Source organism: Bos indicus x Bos taurus, chromosome 3 (assembly GCF_003369695.1).
Source record: "Bos indicus x Bos taurus breed Angus x Brahman F1 hybrid chromosome 3, Bos_hybrid_MaternalHap_v2.0, whole genome shotgun sequence".
NCBI lineage: Eukaryota > Metazoa > Chordata > Mammalia > Artiodactyla > Bovidae > Bos > Bos indicus x Bos taurus.
The window spans coordinates 81,372,978-81,390,983 of record NC_040078.1 but is presented as its reverse complement, the minus strand read 5'-3'; the positions used below and the strand labels follow the sequence as shown (position 1 = coordinate 81,390,983).

The 18,006-nt window shown below is 38.9% G+C and overlaps 1 protein-coding gene across 4 annotated transcripts in view; it reads left to right on the top strand.

The window, feature by feature from the left end:
* Nucleotides 1–16,797, top strand: part of UBE2U (ubiquitin conjugating enzyme E2 U) — a 70,249-nt gene extending 53,452 nt beyond the window's left edge. For 2 of the 4 annotated variants that reach the window (XM_027537026.1, XM_027537027.1), the window contains 2 exons: nt 9,995–10,089; nt 16,465–16,793. In XM_027537026.1, the coding sequence (XP_027392827.1) occupies nt 9,995–10,089; nt 16,465–16,640 (271 nt within the window). In that variant the 3' untranslated portion in view covers nt 16,641–16,793. Of the gene's footprint in view, nt 1–9,994; nt 10,090–16,464 lie in introns of those variants that run through there. The other 2 variants (XM_027537022.1, XM_027537025.1) reach the window with 2 other exon arrangements.
* Nucleotides 16,798–18,006: the final 1,209 nt, after the last annotated feature.

The window sequence follows — 18,006 nt, the reverse complement described above, 5'->3', positions numbered from 1 at the left end:
AGTATATTAAATTAATGAGGAAGTATGTAATTAAATACAATGTTAAATTGTGACAGTATCTTTTGGAATTACTTTTAGACCACATTAAGGAAGGGACCTTAATCTCAGCTTTGGTCTTGTGACTTCCAAAGGCAGGTTTTTTGCTTCATCATGTTAGAGCACAGATTCCATCTCCATTCTGTGGTACTGGCTGTGTTGCAGTGATCATTTATTCTGATGTGTTTATTTCAAAGCATGCGGTGAATGTGCTACCACAAAGCTAGGGGAATTACAGTTCCTATTTTTTGTATTTATTTCATTTTTTAGCTCCTTGTTAGCACTGTGACCTCTTTACTAGGTGAAAATACAGGATTAATAAAAATAGTGTGCTTATTATTAATTTGTGTAGAAACCAAGGCTCTTAAAATAGACTTTCCTGTCCTTTAATATCATAGTTCAGATCGAGTTTTTCAGTTGGAGACTTTTTTTCAGATAATTTCTGCATCAGCCTTCCTTCAAGCCAAAATGGAGAAAAGCTTTTGCATTAGATGGATACTTTTCCGCTTTCAGAGTAAATTGCAAGCATTAGAAAAGTTTTTACAGAGCAGAAGTTGAAGAAGTATGAGCATGGTTTTTGTGTTTTTTTCTGGAAGGCATGTTTCAAGTTTCGCTTAAAGAAACCTACGTAGAATATAAGGTTAATTTTGCTTTGACATGACTTCCTTCTCAATTTCCTCTGACAGAATTACCTTGTTTTATTTGTTTGATTATTGATTCATTATGTAAGGCCAGTCCCAGAGAACTCAAAATGTAGAAGGAGTAGGACAATGTCATTTTCACCTTATCCACCCACTTCTCCCATATGGCTGAAATAATTGTGAGCTGTTGGAGTGCTAGAACATTTTCCAAAATACATTATTTTGAAGTTATAGGTCAGATTATCATGTGCATGGTAACCCTGTCAGAATAAAACTCTCACACCTTATGCCATCTGGTGGTTGATGAGAATATATTTAGATCAGATGATAACAAAACATTGATTTAAACAATATTTAAAGTGTTTAAAAGATATATTTATCTACATAATTTTATTGCATGCAAAAATATAAAGTATGGTAGAATCCGTTTTTTAAAATAATTAATAAAAATCTTGTTTATCAAAATATATAAGGTATAATAAAGTAGTCAATTCACGAAATTCAAGTAAAATTTTTGGGAATTTATGCAAGTGAGTAGTTGGTCTATGTGTACAGGGAATATAATACTTTATGCATCTCTATGGTTTTAATATTTGAAAATGCTTTCCTCACAAGGAAATTTCCCCTTTGAAAAAACCCAGAAAATGCAAATTGAGAGTCTTTCATCTACAAAGTTCAGGAAAAAGACTTATCCCTTCTGCCTCGTGGCCCTCTCCCTACTGTCTTCCCATCCCCCCATCAATCAAGACTGATTCATAAGCTACCCTAAATTTTTTTTTTTTCTTCCCTATTGTTTGGGAACATAGGATCTTTTCACCACTTTGTGCTTTCTGCCTGGGATATCTTTCCCAGCAGGGTCTCAAGTTAGGATTTGGTTTGAGTTAAAAGGTGGGACGTGAGGCACTTAAATGCAGGGACATGGGAGCCAGACTTTTTGCATCTGAATCCTGGCTCTGCCAGTTACCAATTCTGTGACCTCGGGCATGTTATCTGACTGCTTTGTCCCTCAGTTTCCTTATCTATTAAATGGCAGTAATAACTCTACCCACCTCCCAAGGAGATTGTGAGGATTAAATATACTGATACGTGCATGTAAACGCTTCAGACAGTATCTGGTACATGTAAAGTACGCCCCACTTGCGGTTCACTGTTATTCATCTTTTCCTGGCTGTGGCCCTAGATCAACTGTCACATGCAAACTCTTCCTTTCTGGGCAGCATGGGGTAAGGGGGTGGGCTATAGTGTCAGACAGATCTTGGGCAAATTCTTACCCTCTCTGAGCTTATCTCCTTATCTGTTATATGAGATATTACCTACTTTGCAAAGTGGTTTTGCATTTGATCTCTTGAATGAGATCGTATATATAAAAACCACATAGTGTTAGCATATGGACCTTCAGTAAATATTAGTTCCCAAGGAGAGGGGCTGACAAAAGCCCATGTTCCCCAACTTTTTAGAGAATAAAAATAGAAACATGTAAAATTGTTGAAATTTTCTTAGTCTAGAAACCAAAAATCAACACCTGTCAAGGCCACATGTATTTCAATCCCACTCTACCCATGGTTCTTTTCCCTTCTCTGTCCTGTTATCTCTTCAGCCTGGCAAAGTGCCCCACAAGGATGGCATGAAGATCCAACTCAAGTGTGTTTTGTGGAACAGTCCCTGCTTCAGGCTCCCATGTCCCCCCATCCTGTCCTTCTGCAGCGCTCTGTCCCTGTCTCTTTCGGTGCCTGTGGTAGGGAAATTCATCTGTTCATGCAGAATGATAGGGGCAGGACTGCTTTTGTAGCTTTGTATTCTCTGCACTTAGGCTGGTACCTGGCAACTAGTAGGCACTTGATTCGTGTAAGTTGAATGATACATACGTACCCTGTTTTCCCACTTAATAAAAGGATTAAATGTGAAGGCAGTTAATTTTAGGACAAGTAAAATGTTGGGGCCCATTCTAATGTACTGATTATGGTTATATTTGGGGTATTTTAAGGGTATAGTCATAGAGCAGTGATTGAAAACTGGAAATATAAATGACTGTCATGAATATTTTATGCAAATTCTTAAGTTTTACACATGTTTTTAGTTAGTATTAATAGGAACTCACTGTCATTATAAACAGCTCATAAATATTCATGAACCAATCATTTGGTTTGGTGTTCATTTCTAAGGTCTTTTTTCTTTCCTGCCGGACTTTTGGCTATTCATGAAAAGGCTTTATATCTACCAAGACATGGGAGAGAATATGAACCTAGAATCTAATCAGTAGTTCATATTTATTTTCTCCAGAGAAAAGGAAAGCTACAAACTAGGAAAGCAGTGCAAGCTTTTCTTTTGACTATCCTTACTTAAGCACATGTAACATGACTTTTACATCATACTCTATACCTAGTGATTGCTTATCTGGTCATGGAAGGAACTATGGCAGTCATCTAAGCTTTGTCAGCCAGCAAGTTATCTAATAAAAGTTAGCAATTCTGGAGAAGTTTTACATTCGGTGTGACTTCGGGAAAGAATATTGCCCTTGTCCATACCTGAAGTACAAAGGAAACCGAAACTAACATGATACACCTACTGTATGCCATGCATTCTCTCTGCATTTCCTGATGTAGCACTGGCCACACTGTGGGGCGGACAGTTACACCTCCAAGCATAAGCACACGCCTGTAAGTGTAACCCACAAGAATATCCATCAGCCACCTTCAAAGCCACAGCAAATCAACCTACACTCCAAGTCAGACCACTTCCCTTGTCATACAGACACAGCCTCATGACAAGGTTCCTAGCTTCCCTCTTCAACTGGATTGTCACTCCTGGGTTTCTAGACAGGATTGTGGAGGAAATGTAGAGGTAGCTGTGAAATTAAAAGACGCTTACCCCTTGGAAGGAAAGTTATGGCCAACCTAGATAGCATATTCAAAAGCAGAGACATTACTTTGCCAACAAAGGTCCGTCCAGTCAAGGCTGTGGTTTTTCCAGTGATCATGTATGGATGTGAGAGTTGGACTGTGAAGAAAGCAGAGAGCCGAAGAATTGATGCTTTTAAACTGTGGTGTTGAGAAGACTCTTGAGAGTCCCTTGGACTTCAAGGAGATCCAACCAGTCCATCCTGAAGGAGATCAGTCCTGGGTGTTCATTGGAAGGACTGATGCTAAAGCTGAAACTCCAATACTTTGGCCACCTCAGGAAAAGACTCTGATGCTGGGAGGGATTGGGGGCAGGAGGAGAAGGGGACAACAGAGGATGAGATGGCTGGATGGCATCACTGACTTGATGGACATGAGTTTGGGTGAACTCCCGGAGTTGGTGATGGACAGGGAGGCCTGGCGTGCTGCGATTCATGGGGTCGCAAAGAGTCGGACACGACTGAGCAACTGAACTGAACTCAACTGAACTGAATGAAAAAATGAGGCACAAAGAGATTAACCAACTTGCCCAAAGTTATTGATAAACACATACTGTTTTTGAAAACTGAAACTTTATTTCCCATCTGCCTATAAAGATGTGCTTATTAAAAGCTTAAAATTTTCAGGTACATGTAAAAATACTACCTACCCAATTACTAACATAAGTCAAGTCTGCTATTGTGGAAAAGTTTTGTGGTTTTGGATCGATTTTAATTCTATTATTAAACAGTGTTAGTTCCTTTTTTCTTCTGTATAAAACGGGTTGTGCATGCGTACTCAGTCATGTCCGACTCTTTGTGACCCCCTGGACTGTAGTCCATCAGGCTCCTCTATCCATGAAGTTTTACAAGCAAGAATACTGGAGTGGGTTGCCATTTCCTACTCCAGGTGATCTTTCCAACCTAGGGATCGAACCTGCATCCCCTGCATTGCAGGAGGATTCCTTACCTCTGAGCCACCAGGGGAGCCCTTTAATAAAAATGGATTGTTGTTTCTGTTGTTCAGTTGCTGAGTCATGTCCAACTCCTTGCAACCTGGTGGACTGCAGCACACCAGGCTTCCCGGCTGTTCACCATCCCCTGGAGTTTGCTCAAACTCATGTCCATTGTCAGTGATGCCATCCGGCCATCTCATCCTCTGTCACTTCCTTCTCATCCTGCTTCAGTATTTCCCAGCATCAGGGTCTTTTCCAATGAGTCAGCTCTTTGCATCACATGGCCAAAGTACTGGAGTTTCAGCTTCAGCATCAATCCTTCCAATGAATATTCAGAGTTGATTTCCTTTAGAATTGATTAGTTTGATCTCCTTGCAGTCCAAGAGACTCTCAAGAGTTTTGTCCTGCACCACAATTCAGACATCAATTCTTTGACACTCAACCTTCTTTATGGTCCAGCTCTCACGTGCATATACGACTATTGGAAAAAACATAGGTTTGACTATACGGACCTATGTTGGCAAAATAATGTCTCTGCTTTTTAATATGCTCTCTAGGTTTGCCATAGCTTTCCTTCCAAGGAGGAAGCATATTTTAAAATGGATTGTCATGTGTTATATCAAAATACCAATATAAAACTTTCTTATATTTGTAAAATATACTCTTAGTTGTACTGTATTTTAAATAAAGGGGTTAATGTTCATTGTTTCTAAGTTCCTTTAGTGTCTGGTTTTTTGACTGTGTGTTTTAACTCACAAAAATATGTGATCATCCTTTAATGTAACTGTTTGATTCCAGTTTCTCCAGTTATATAGAAAGTATCTATTCTGGATATGTTAACTTAATGTATGCTTGTGTTATCCTTTCAGGATTATTGAAGTTAAACATTGTTTTTGTAGGTTTACATAATTACATATTTAAGGCATTTTTAAGCAGGAATTACTTTTTTATTCCCCAAAGATTAAACCTTGAGTGCCATCTTGTGGTTAAGAGAGAAATGGCATTAGAATGAGTATTTCAAATGTCCTTGTTAAAATAAAGACATGGAAAAAATTAGAGGAGAAAAATTCTTTTAAAAAATAATTTTACTTAGTGTCTACTTAGATATTTTTAGAGACTGGAAGCTCAGTACTTCAGGAACATTCAAGTAGCTCTAACCTTCCTTATTTCAAGCTTAAATCTAACATTTTGTGATATTCAGCTATTCCAAATTTCTTTCATTCATTTAACAGACTTTTCTTGAACACCTATTATGCACTTTTACATATGTCTGCAAAGCCATACAGAAAATGAGAAATTGCCTCCATATTATAAAGAGGATTTTAACAGAAAAAAAGAAAAAAAACGAATTCGCTAAGGTTACACACTCAGTGAACGACAGAGCCGAAATTCAAATCCAGGCCTACCTACCAGATGCTACAAGGCATGCCTTACTTGATGAGATTGAGCATCAGCTCAGACACTAAGCACCTTGGCTTTTGATGTGGGTAGAAAGCGTGATTCAGGGGAGACTGCTGTGGCAGAAGGGGCTTCCAGGTGGCCCTAGTGGTAAAGAACCTGCCTGCCAAGTAAGGAAACGTAAGAGATGTTTGATATGTTTACTGTTCATTAAACAATGAATATTAACTCCTTTATTTAAAATACAGTACAACTAAGAGTATATTTTACAAATATAAGGAAGTTTTATATTGGTATTTTGATATAACACATGACAATCCATTTTAAAATATGCTTCCTCCTTGGAAGGAAAGCTATGGCAAACCTAGAGAGCATATTAAAAAGCAGAGACATCATTTTGCCAACATAGGTCCATATAGTCAAACCTATGGTTTTTCCAATAGTTGTATATGGATATGAGAGCTGGACCATAAAGGAGGCTGAGTGCCAAAGAGATGTTCGATCCCTGGGTCAGAAAGATGCCCTGGAGGAGGGCATGGCAACCCACTCCAGTATTCTTGCCTGGAGAATCCCATGGACAGAGGAGCCTGGCAGGCTACAGTCCATGGGATCGCAAAGAGTCAGACATGACTGAAGAGATTTAGCAGGCACGCACGTTGTGGCAGATGAGAAAGTACTGCTACTGTCCTTCGAAGCAACACAGGTAAGGCTCCTCTGTTTTGTGGACTTGCCCTTTAAGTCTCAGAAATAGTCATAATGTCTTTCTCTTTCCTCCTCTTAAGTTTTCTCTTTTTCACAATAAACACACCCAGTTCTCTCAGCTGTTTTTTTTTTTTAATGAATTTTTTTACTCTTTATTGTTTCTCTCTTATGGATATGATTCATTAGTTTTTCTCTCAGAAGGTTGCCCCCAGATTTTACTGTGGATCTTTGGCTGCAGCACAGAATCTGATGGATCTTCCTGTATTATAGACAGTGTCAGGGCTTAAGGCTGCTTCCTCTTCCATCTTTCTTCAGAAAGAGGGCTTTCAATTCAGAAACATCCTAGGCTACCTCCCACCTCCTGCCAAAAAGGGAATCATTTCTTTGGTTCTGCTCCCACATATAACACTTCTGAGAGAGTGATCTCTCTTTTTCTTTTTCTCTCTTTCCCTGTTGCCATTGCCTACCCCTACAACAACCTACCCCACTCCCCAAGGCCACAGAAATGTGTTGCATGAATTTGCTTATGCCTTGGTCTGAGCAAGGTAAGACTGAAGACAGCTGTGGTTCCCTAAAGGCTTATTAGTGTATATTTTACCTGACGGGAAGGATAAAAAGGAGGCCAAGAAGTTTCTTAGAGCTTGTTACTGAAAGTCAGGTTACTAGATGGAAGGATGTAATAAGTTTTATGACACTTGTTTGTATGTAGAGCAACTTCTCAAGAATGTGTAACAGTTTACAGAGCCACCAAAATGATACAAGAATTTAATAAGAACAAGCATTAGATTTTTTTGTTTTGTTATTTTCAACTTAATAAATTATTGCACCTTCCCTTATAGTCATTTTAATTGCATTTTTAATTTTAAAATTGTGACAAGATTTTTTTTATAATTTATATTTTCAGTTAGATAAAGGCAAATGTTTAAATGAAAGAGGAAATATTAATATTATATAGTTTTTGAGGACAAAGATTTACCACTGGGGGAGAAAAGGTATAAATCAAGTTATACTGTTCTCTAACTGAAGTCATGTTTGCTTTGAGGAAAATAAGATTATAATGATTTTGTTTGTTTTGGAATTCATACAAGACTTACAGAGCTAGAAATGGTGTGCATTCCTACTAGTTAGAGTGGCTAGAACTCTAAATTCAAAGGACATTGGATGGAAGCTTCAGAAAGGTCATACATTAGGAATGGGGCTATGAAGATAAAAAAAGATAGGGCTAAGTCATGTCCGACTCTTGCGATCCCATGCACTGTAGCCTGCCAGGCTCCTCTGTCCATGGGATTCTCCAGGCAAGAATACTGGAGTGGGTTGCCATTTCCTTCTCTAGGGGAACTTCCTGATCCAGAAATTGAACCCAGGTCTCCCACATTGCAGGCAGATGCTTTACCGACTGAGCTTGTCTCTAAGTAAAGGCTATTCTGGACCCCTGTGGACGCCTAAACACAAACCTTGAAGTACTAAACTGATTTGTAGGATACTGAGCTTCAGGCCACGGCAATGGACAACTATATATAAAGGAAAATAACAAAATTCAGCATGCGGCAACATAAAATTTACATTGTCCATCATCCCATCAAAAATGATCAGTTGTACAAAAAAGCAGGAAAATATAATTCATAGCCAAAAGGAAATCTATCAGTATAAATAGATCCATAACTGATAGAGATAATAGAATTAGTAAGTGTGAACCTTAATGCAGCTTTTATACATCTTATGAAATATACTCAAGGATCTGAAGAAAATCATGAATATAAGGAAAAGTAATGGAAGATATACAAAAGACTAAGGGAACATCCAGAGATAAAACAAATATAAAATACTTTAAATACAAACTATATGGAAAGAAGCAAATTAGATACTGAAGAAAAAATGACTAATGAACTTGAAAATGTAGCAATAAACACTCTTGAATGTAAGCATAGTGAGAAAAAAAGATTTGAAGTCCCAATGCTCTGTGGGATATTATTAAGTGGTGTAAGATACATGTAATTGGTGTATCCCAAAAAAACTGACAGAAAAAATATGCAAAGAAATAATTATGGCGGAAAATTTTCCAAATTTGATGAAAGATACAAACTCAGAGACGAAGAAGCTCAACAAATCCCAAGAAGCAGAAGAATAAAGAAACCATTCCAAGACATATAAAAATAAGATTTTTATATGTGATAGAGGAAAATCTTAAAAGCAATGAAGGTTAAACACACATACACACTGCATATAGAGGAACAAAGATAAGAACAATCAATAACTTCTTCTTAGAAAACTTGCAAGCCAAAAGATAATGAATGCCAGTTTTAAAGTGTTAAAAAGAAATTGTTAACCTAGAGTTTCATCAATTCAGTTCAGTTGCTCAAGTCATGTCTGACTCTTTCCGATCCCATGGACTGTAGCACGCCAGGCCTCCCTGTCCATCACCAGCTCCATCACTGTCCATTAACCCAGAGTTTCATCAGCTCAGTTCAGTTGCTCAATTCAGTTCAGTTTCCATGTCTGACTCTTTCCGACCCCATGGACTGCAGCACGCCAGGCCTCCCTGTCCATCACCAGCTCCCAGAGTTTACTCAAACTCATGTCCATTGAGTCGGTGATGCCATCCCACTATCTCATCCTCTGTCGTCCCCTTGTCCTCCCGCCTTCAATCTTTCCCAGCATCAGGTCTTTTCAAATGAGTCAGCTCTTTCAAGGATTGCTGGGAACCAGCGGAAGCTAGGAAGAGGCAAAGAAGGATTCTTCCCTGAAGCCTTTGGGGGAACTTGGTCCTGCCAACACCTTGTTTGTAGACTTTAGTCTCCAAAACCAAGAGAAATTAAATGTCTGTTATTTTAGGTCACCATGTTTGTAGTAGTTTATTATGGCTGCTCTAAGAAATTAACATACCTTTGTTATACCAAATGATGTCTTTATTATTCTTAAAATATTACTCTAACACCATATTTGTTTACTTTTCTAGATACTTTTGCATGGCATAACACATACAGAGTAATTTCAGTTTACCACTGCATTAGTCAATACTCAGAATGGCACCATAGTCAAAACTCATTGCTCTGCTCCTTGGGTTCATCGGATTTGTTGGCCTTATTTTTTTCAAAAGTAATGTACACTTCCCAAACTTCATAGAAATTAGACAATTTTTTTCTTCTTCTTTTAACTAAGTACAGATGTTTTTCATAGGCTTTTTTAACCTAAGTTTCAAGAATAGGTCACTCAAACCTTATACATAGTCTTCCAGAAAACAGAGTGGGGAAAAAAACTCACCAAGTTATTCAACACATTGACATCAAAAGTTAACAGTTATTTTTTAAATTTTATTTTTCTAGAAATTGTGTTTGGCCTTTCCATTTATATTCATAAGTGACAGCTTCTTCTTTTTGTTATTCTAGGTATATTGCTGCCATATCTCGGGTTGCTAGAGAAAATATAAAGCCTCAGAAAGCCAATTATCAAACTGGAAGAAGTTATGTCTGCATACCTCCAAGTAAACTGAGTTCAATCTATTTGTTTTGCTTTGTTTTTAGGACTAAGATACTAGTCGTATTAATGCATTTAAATTTTTGTTTAATTCAAATAAGTTGAAATATGTGAGGTCTAATCTTTTGTTCTCCTTTTGAAGTTGCTTTATTCACTCTTTCTGACTAACACAATAAATTCAGTAAACTACTTACATAAGAATTGGAACTTTGAAAAAAAAAATGGATTAGTTTTACTCTCAAGCTTTTGTAGCCTTTAATAGGTGAATACACAATTTGAAAATCCAAGGCTAAATTTCAAAATGTATAAAAGTAGCAAAAATAAGTAAAACACTAAACTGACTCCTAGAGCTCATTTTAGATTTAGAGATAACTGCAATATGGCTAAAAAGAAAGGAATAAGTTAGTTGAAATGTTTTGGGTATTTTTTTTTTTTTTTTAAGAATTAAAGTTTTTTCAAAGAAACATTTGGAGCAGATTGGGGGCAGGTCTTAAGCAAGAAGAGAGAGCTCGTAATTTATCATGGAAATCAGCTACTGTAGAAGGAAAAGCAAAATGTTTGGGGTCAGAGAATTTGGGTGGAGCCAGCAGGTCTGTGTAATTTAGGACAGCCTCTTAACCTCTGAGCTTCTTCATCCTCAGCTAGTGCTGGGTACATGGAAAATGTCCAATATGTATTTGTTTCCAAAATCCTTCCCTACCTCACAGGATTCCTTCCGTACCTCACAGGATTCTTGTGAATAAATGACTCCACATAGGTAAAAATTCTTTGTGAACTGGAAAGTCTTATGAACTATTAGTTACTGCTTTTGCTGTTGCCTGTCCTTGAAACACAACCACATCTAATTCCCAGGCACAGGCAGTAACCTTCAATCAGTGATTCTTCAAGGTCCTACTCCCCTGTCTCTAACTTTCTGTTCCCAGGCTCCATATCTATCTGGTTAAGTTGATGATGACAATAATTTCTGTTCATGCTTTGTCAAACTGCTTTCTACAGCTCAAATCTGCTTATGTTTTTAGCATATCTAAAACCTCTTGTTTATCATTTCCTTCAGGAGAAAATGTCTACCCTTTGATAAGGCAAAGTCCTTAATACTCTAATATTTGTCTGCCTTTCCAGTGATATCATTTATTGATGTTTTACTAATACCATAAACACCACACTGACTTAATAGGTCATGGTTATTTATTCCTGTCTTCATTTCAAAAAAATTTGAGAGGTGCACCGTTTTCTTATACCCACCCCCCCAAAGACCATTGCTTCCTTTTCCTTCCTTTCTAGTACCTAATCCTTTGAGATTCAACTCAGGTTTCTCTAAGAAACTTTCCCTGTGGGCTCTCATAGCATTTCTATCATGCCTTATCATGCTCTGTTAGTTTTCTATTGCTATGTAACAAATTACCACACTTACTGGCTTAAAACAACACATATTTTTATTTCAATTTCTGTGTGCTCAAAGACAAGGCACAGTGTAGCAGGACCCTCTGGTTGGGATCTCATTAGACTGTGATCCAGGTATCAGCTGGGCTGCATTCTCATCTGGAGGCTCGAGTGGGGAATCTGCTTGTTGTAAGCTCACTGAGGTGAATACGCAGAACTGTTGACAGAATTCACTCCCTTTTGTCTTTACTGCTGAAGATTTTCTTGCTGGTTGTATGCTGGAGGCTTTCCTATGTTTTTAAGGCTGCCTGCAGTTCATTGCCATGTGGGCTTTCCTAACACAGCCTCCTGCTTCATCCACCCAACAAGGAGAGTCTCTAGAACAAGTCCCATAGCAAGGTAGAATCTTATGTAATGTGACATGATCATGGAGATGAGATTCCATTACCTTTGGCATATTTCATTGATTAGAAGCAAGTAGCAAATCCTACCCACACTCAAAAGGGAGGGGATTACACAAAGGTGTTAACACCTGAATGTGGAGATCATAACAAGTCACTTTAGAGTCTGCCCACCACACATGCCATGTTATAATGGTCTCTTTATGGCCAGTCTCATTCAATAGAAGGTGACTTCCTTGAGGGAAGGGGCTGCTGACCTCTCTGCACAGTGATAGGCATGAGTAGTCATTCAGAGCTCATAAACAAATGAGCAAATGAATGATCGAATGGGGTAGAGTTGTCATGGTTTCAGCAGCCCTGTGATTTTGGAGAAAGGGGGGATAAACTCATGGTGAATGAGAAAAAGTAAGAAATGTGAGCTGGGAGAGAGAATGTTTTAAAGAATGTCCAGAAACTCACTTAATTGCATTTAATTTAGTGCTGAACCATGTCCACTTTGACATTGAGGTAGACTCTCTTTTGTGTCTAATCTTATTGCTAAGATACTAAACCTAAGAAGTTGTGACCAATTAGATTATTGTTCAGAAATTTTCACTCCCTATCTTGTTCTACCACCACGGGCCAAATATACTCCCTTGACCCTTGACTTTGAGCTTTGCCATACTACTTGCTTTAACCAATGGCATTTTACTGGGGTGTGATGTGCTCAGAAAAACACTGGGCTGGAAGAAGCACAAGCTGGAATCAAGATTGCTGGGAGAAATATCAACCTCAGATATGCAGATGACACCACCCTTATGGCAGAAAGTGAAGAGGAACTAAAAAGCCTCCTGATGAAAGTGAAAGAGGAGAGTGAAAAAGTTGGCTTAAAGCGCAACATTCAGAAAACTAAGATCATGGCATCTGGTCCCATCACTTCATGGGAAATTGATGGGGAAACAGTGGAAACAGTGTCAGACTTTATTTTTCTGGGCTCCAGAATCACTGCAGATGGTGATTGCAGCCATGAAATTAAAAGACGCTTACTCCTTGGAAGAAAAGTTATGACCAACCTAGATAGCATATTCAAAAGCAGAGATGTTACTTTGCCAACAAAGGTCTGTCTAGTCAGGGCTATGGTTTTTCCAGTGATCATGTATGGATTTGAGAGTTTGACTGTGAAGAAAGCTGAGCGCCGAAGAATTGACGCTTTTGAACTGTGGTGTTGGAGAAAACTCTTGAGAGTCCCTTGGACTGCAAGATGATCCAACCAGTCCATCCTAAAGGAGATCAGTCCTGGGTGTTCATTGGAAGGACTGATGCTGAAGCTGAAACTCCAGTACTTTGGCCACCTCATGTGAAGAGTTGACTCATTGGAAAAGACTCTGATGCTGGGAGGGATTGGGGGCAGGAGGAGAAGGGGACGACAGAGGATGAGATGGCTAGATGGCATCACCGACTTGATGGACATGAGTGTGGGTAAACTCCGGGAATTAATGATGGACAGGGAGGCCTGGCATGCTGCGATTCATGGGGTCGCAAAGAGTCAGACACGACTGAGCAACTGAACTGGTGTTCTCAGAGTTTGGGAAGGATTTGTGCAATTTGGTTTGCTCTTTTTCACCTCTTCCATCATCCCAAGAGCATGCCTGGACTAGCCCTCTGGTCACCAAGCTTCCCAATCAAGCTTCCCAAGCATTCCCAACTCAGAGAGGCCAACACTCAGCTGACCTGTAGATGTGTAACCTAAACAAATGCTTGCTGTCATATGCCACTGGGATCTTGTGATTGTTTATAATATAGCAAGAGTGAGCTTATCCAGGATACCGAAGGGAAATATGACTCAGCTAGAAAAGAAATGAACTCTGTGCTTCCCTTTTGCAGAGAAGGGTTAGCATATCATGATTTGCTAATGTGAAAAAAATTTATCTCAAATTTTGGAGGTGGGAGTAAAGAGGAGGCCATAATTCTTGAGGAGCTGTGTGTATCATACATGGCAGTTTTCTCAGACAGCAGTTTCATGCAACTCTTCACACACTCTCACTTTTACAGATGTGAGGGCTTCATAGAAACCTCCATGAGCCCACAATGTCTATCCCGTGTAGAGTGGTCAGCTGTGTGCAGCATCTTGTGCTCCCCTTGCACTCCTGGTGTTTCCACTCATATCCATGCATCAGACTGACCTAAAGCAGTGATGTTCTTCCAGCTGTGGCCTTCCAGACTTCACTGTTCCAGGTCTTTCCACACATGTGTAATCCCTGTTTCATGTCTTAAACCTTTCATTCTTGTATTATAAGTGCTCTGCTTTTCTAATTAAACTGAGGCTGATACAGAAGTGAATGGAAATGAACCATCGGGCAATAAACCAGAGCCCACCAATCAGAACAAAATTTAGTCTCTTCATGGACAAAATTATTTTAAGACTAGAAAAAATTTTAAGAAGCAGAGTTTTCAAGATCCATCCCAAGAAAGGCATACAAACCATAAGGTAATGAGAATTTGTGCTTCTGTAACTTATTTTAATGTAGTAACAAAAGTTATTGGTTCATTCCAACCAGTAAATCCAAGGTTTCTCAGAGGGGTTTATAATGCTTAAGATTTTCTGGAGGAAAAAAGTTCAAAATAATATTTACTTTTTCTGTGTCACGAGGAAACATTTTTATGTTTGTTTTGCCTTAGGCTCTGCTAATCTAGCCAGAATTTCTTTTTATGCTTCCTGGGAGTGTGGTTTTTTTTTTTTTTTTTTTAAAAAACAAAAAAAACCAGAGTAGGAACTAAGAGGGCAAATAATCAAGGTCATTGACTCCCAATATTCATTCCACTTTAACAACTGTTGTTGGCCAATCATAGTAATCTCATTTTCCTTGCCAGTGACTAGCTTAGGAGCAAGGTTCACAAACCAGCCTGAGAGGAAATACACTAGGAGCTTGCAAGGGTAGTTTTCCTACTTTTAAAAACGAGACCCTGGAGAAAAGCCTCCATTTTTCCTCTGGATATCGCTGTGTCTGATATGAGTACTAGAGTGACCACACCTCTCTTCACTGTGACTCTGAAGATGAAGACAACGCCCGAGATGGTAGAGCAAAGCTGTGGAAAGAATGTCCTAAATGACATCGTTGAGCCACTGTATCATTCAGTCCTGCCCTTCCTCTGATCTTCCTCTTCTATGAGATGAGACACTTCTCTATTGTTTAAAGTGGTTTGAACAGTATTTCTTGTGACCAAAAGCATATGAACTCAGAACAGCTCAAACATGGCTAGAAAGTATAGTTAATCCGTCAATGATATGTTCCTAAAGAAGATTTTCTCAAGGAAAAGAGAATTTAGTTCTAAATTAATGAAATCTAGAGATTAATGTTAAAATATAAAAATAAAAACTCAATCATTGGTGACATCAGGCTTCTTATAGAATAATGGTAGCTGTCTAAACTCAGATCCTCTGCAAATCTTTGCAATAACCAAAGAAATCAAGAGAACAATTCATTCATAATCCTTGCCTACAGCACAACTAGAAGACAATGAATATGACAAGGTTCATTCGATTTGTTACTGGGGAAATAAACACAGAAGTATTATGAGACAGAATTTGTCGGGGTCCACGTGCTGGGCAATGAATTAGGTGGCAACAGTTACACAGAGAGAGGAGAACACAGTGGGATTGTAGGGGTAGCGGGACATAAATAGCACCAACTTGGGTTCATCCCTGGAAAGCAAGTTCCCCTCACTGAGTAGAAATATTGAGAAATAAAGATACTGTATCTATATTCTTTTAAAATGTAACCAATTTGTTTCCCTGTTTATGAGATGGATACAAGAAAGATGAGACTTCTTTGCTTGATATATGAGGTGTTCCTAACCTGGCCTCAGCCTAACTAGCCAACCCCACTCAATTGTCCACACACTGTAACACCGTGATTTGGGATCCAGTGGACCAATGATTAACTATTATAAGCTGAATGTCCTTGGACAGGTTACTGCAGGGTACTTAGTTTCTATTGTCTCATCCTTAAAGTAAAGATAATAATACCTGTCCATCTTAAAGTTAAATAAAATAAAATTAAAAAAAAATAATAATACCTGTCCATCATAAGCATTGTGTATAAGTTAAATTATATTTTGCATGTAGCACATGCTTAGCATAGCACCTGGCAGAGCGTAAATACCGAAGCATCAACTCTGATTACCTCAAAACCCGTCAAGTTCTCTCTCTCATACCTATGTGCTGTGGTCTGTGCTATGTCCTCCATCTAAAGCAGTCCCGTCTCCCTCCTTTGCCCCCTCTCTTCAGCAAACTTCTTGTCTTTCAGAGCCCACATCTGTTTTCCCTTAGAGCCTGTGATTCCATCCGTGTGCACACATCTACGGACACCTTTCCCTTGTTACACCTACTGGCACTTAGCAGGGCTCAGTAAATATATGAGCATAAGAAGATCGACCAAAATGAAAAGAATGATTTATGAAAAATAAGTTCATTGCAATTGTAAAATTTAGAAACTTTAAAAAGGTTACTTGCATTCACTTAGATGATCTTAGGCATTATGCTACAAATGCAAGGACACTTTCTCTTACTGTTTTTCCTGCCATGTCTATTAAATTTCTGTTTCTTGTGTTTCTCATTCTAGTTCAAACTTCTCCTGATTCACAAACTAAAACAGATACTGTCACAAAGAAGGACAAAGAAAAGGAGTGGTGGAAGAGAAAGCCGGTTGAAGTTAGCATAAATGAGCCATGGGAAAACGAAGTGGATGATCTGGTTGCCTGGACCAACTCCCTTGATACAGATGCCTTGGAAGATTAAGCTCCAGGATTTAAAAAATGAACAGCCTCAACCACAGCTCAGCTTCATGGAGCAACTCTGGAAGACTCTTACAGCTTGGCTTCCTTTTTTTTTTTTTTTCCAAATTTGTCTCATCCTCTCACTGCAAGAACAAATTAGAAATTTAAGTGTGAATCAGTGAATATGTTGTTTTGGATTTTTTTGAGCTTTCATTGTTTGACCCCAGGTTAGCCAAGCAGCAGTATTCATTATGGTTTTCCAATTAGTGGTATTTTATCCAGAGTTGTTAGACGACCAGACACACATTTTTGCTGGCAGGACTTGGATCGGGAAGAGGCTAGTATTGGAGAGGAGCACTCAGGAGCTTCAGAGGCTGGACATTAACCCAAGTAGAGGATCCATGGGCTCAGATGGTAAAGAATTTGCCTGCAGTGTTGGAGACCTAGGTCCAATCCCTGGGTTGGGAAGATCCCCTGGAGAAGGGAATGGCTACCCACTTCAGTATTCTTGCCTGGGGAATTCCATGGACAGAGAAGCCTGGTGAGCTACAGAGGAGTCCATGGGGTTGCAAGGAGCCTGACATGACTGAGTGACTAACACACACACACAGGATCTATACATTTATCTCCTTCTGCCTGGTTTAGCATCTTATTTCCTCCATATTCAAGGGAAAGGATGTCATATGTCCAGTTCACCAGTGTTCCTGTTCTGTTTTCTCCTAAAGGACATGCTGTCTTTTCTCTTTGACCTTAACTAACCATCCCCTTATATTCTCATCTTTATTCTTTCCCTTCTTTTTTTTTATTTTTGCTGTGTTACCCCAACCTGAAAATACACTGAAATCTCTCCTAAACTACATCTCCACCTCTGACCCTGCATTTTCACTTCCCTCAATACTATGTCATTCATATTTTCTCAGACTTACTGATAGTAATCTGTCACAGACTCTCTGTATTTCTTTAGTTCATGTTTACATGCAGTGCACAATAAAATCTGTCTTATGCTAGGTTAAAATTCACTATGATCACCAAAAACTTCCATATTTCCCAAATTCAACAGATGCCTTATCTTACCTGGCCTCTAGGCTATATTGGATATTATTGATCACTTTTCTCTCTGTGTGTTTTTTAATGTTTATGTGCTAAGTGCTAAGTCACTTTAGTCATGTCCAACTCTTTGCAACCCTGTGGACTGTAGCCCACCAGGCTCCTCTGTCCATGGGATTTTCCAGGCAAAAATACTGGAGTAGGTTGCCATTTCCTCCTCCAGGGGATCTTCCTGACCCTGGAATTGAACCCATGTTTCTTATGTCTCCTGCATTAGGAAGCAGGTTCTTTACCACTAGCACCAGCTGTGAAACCCTTGTTTCAGCCTTGCTTTAAAAAGA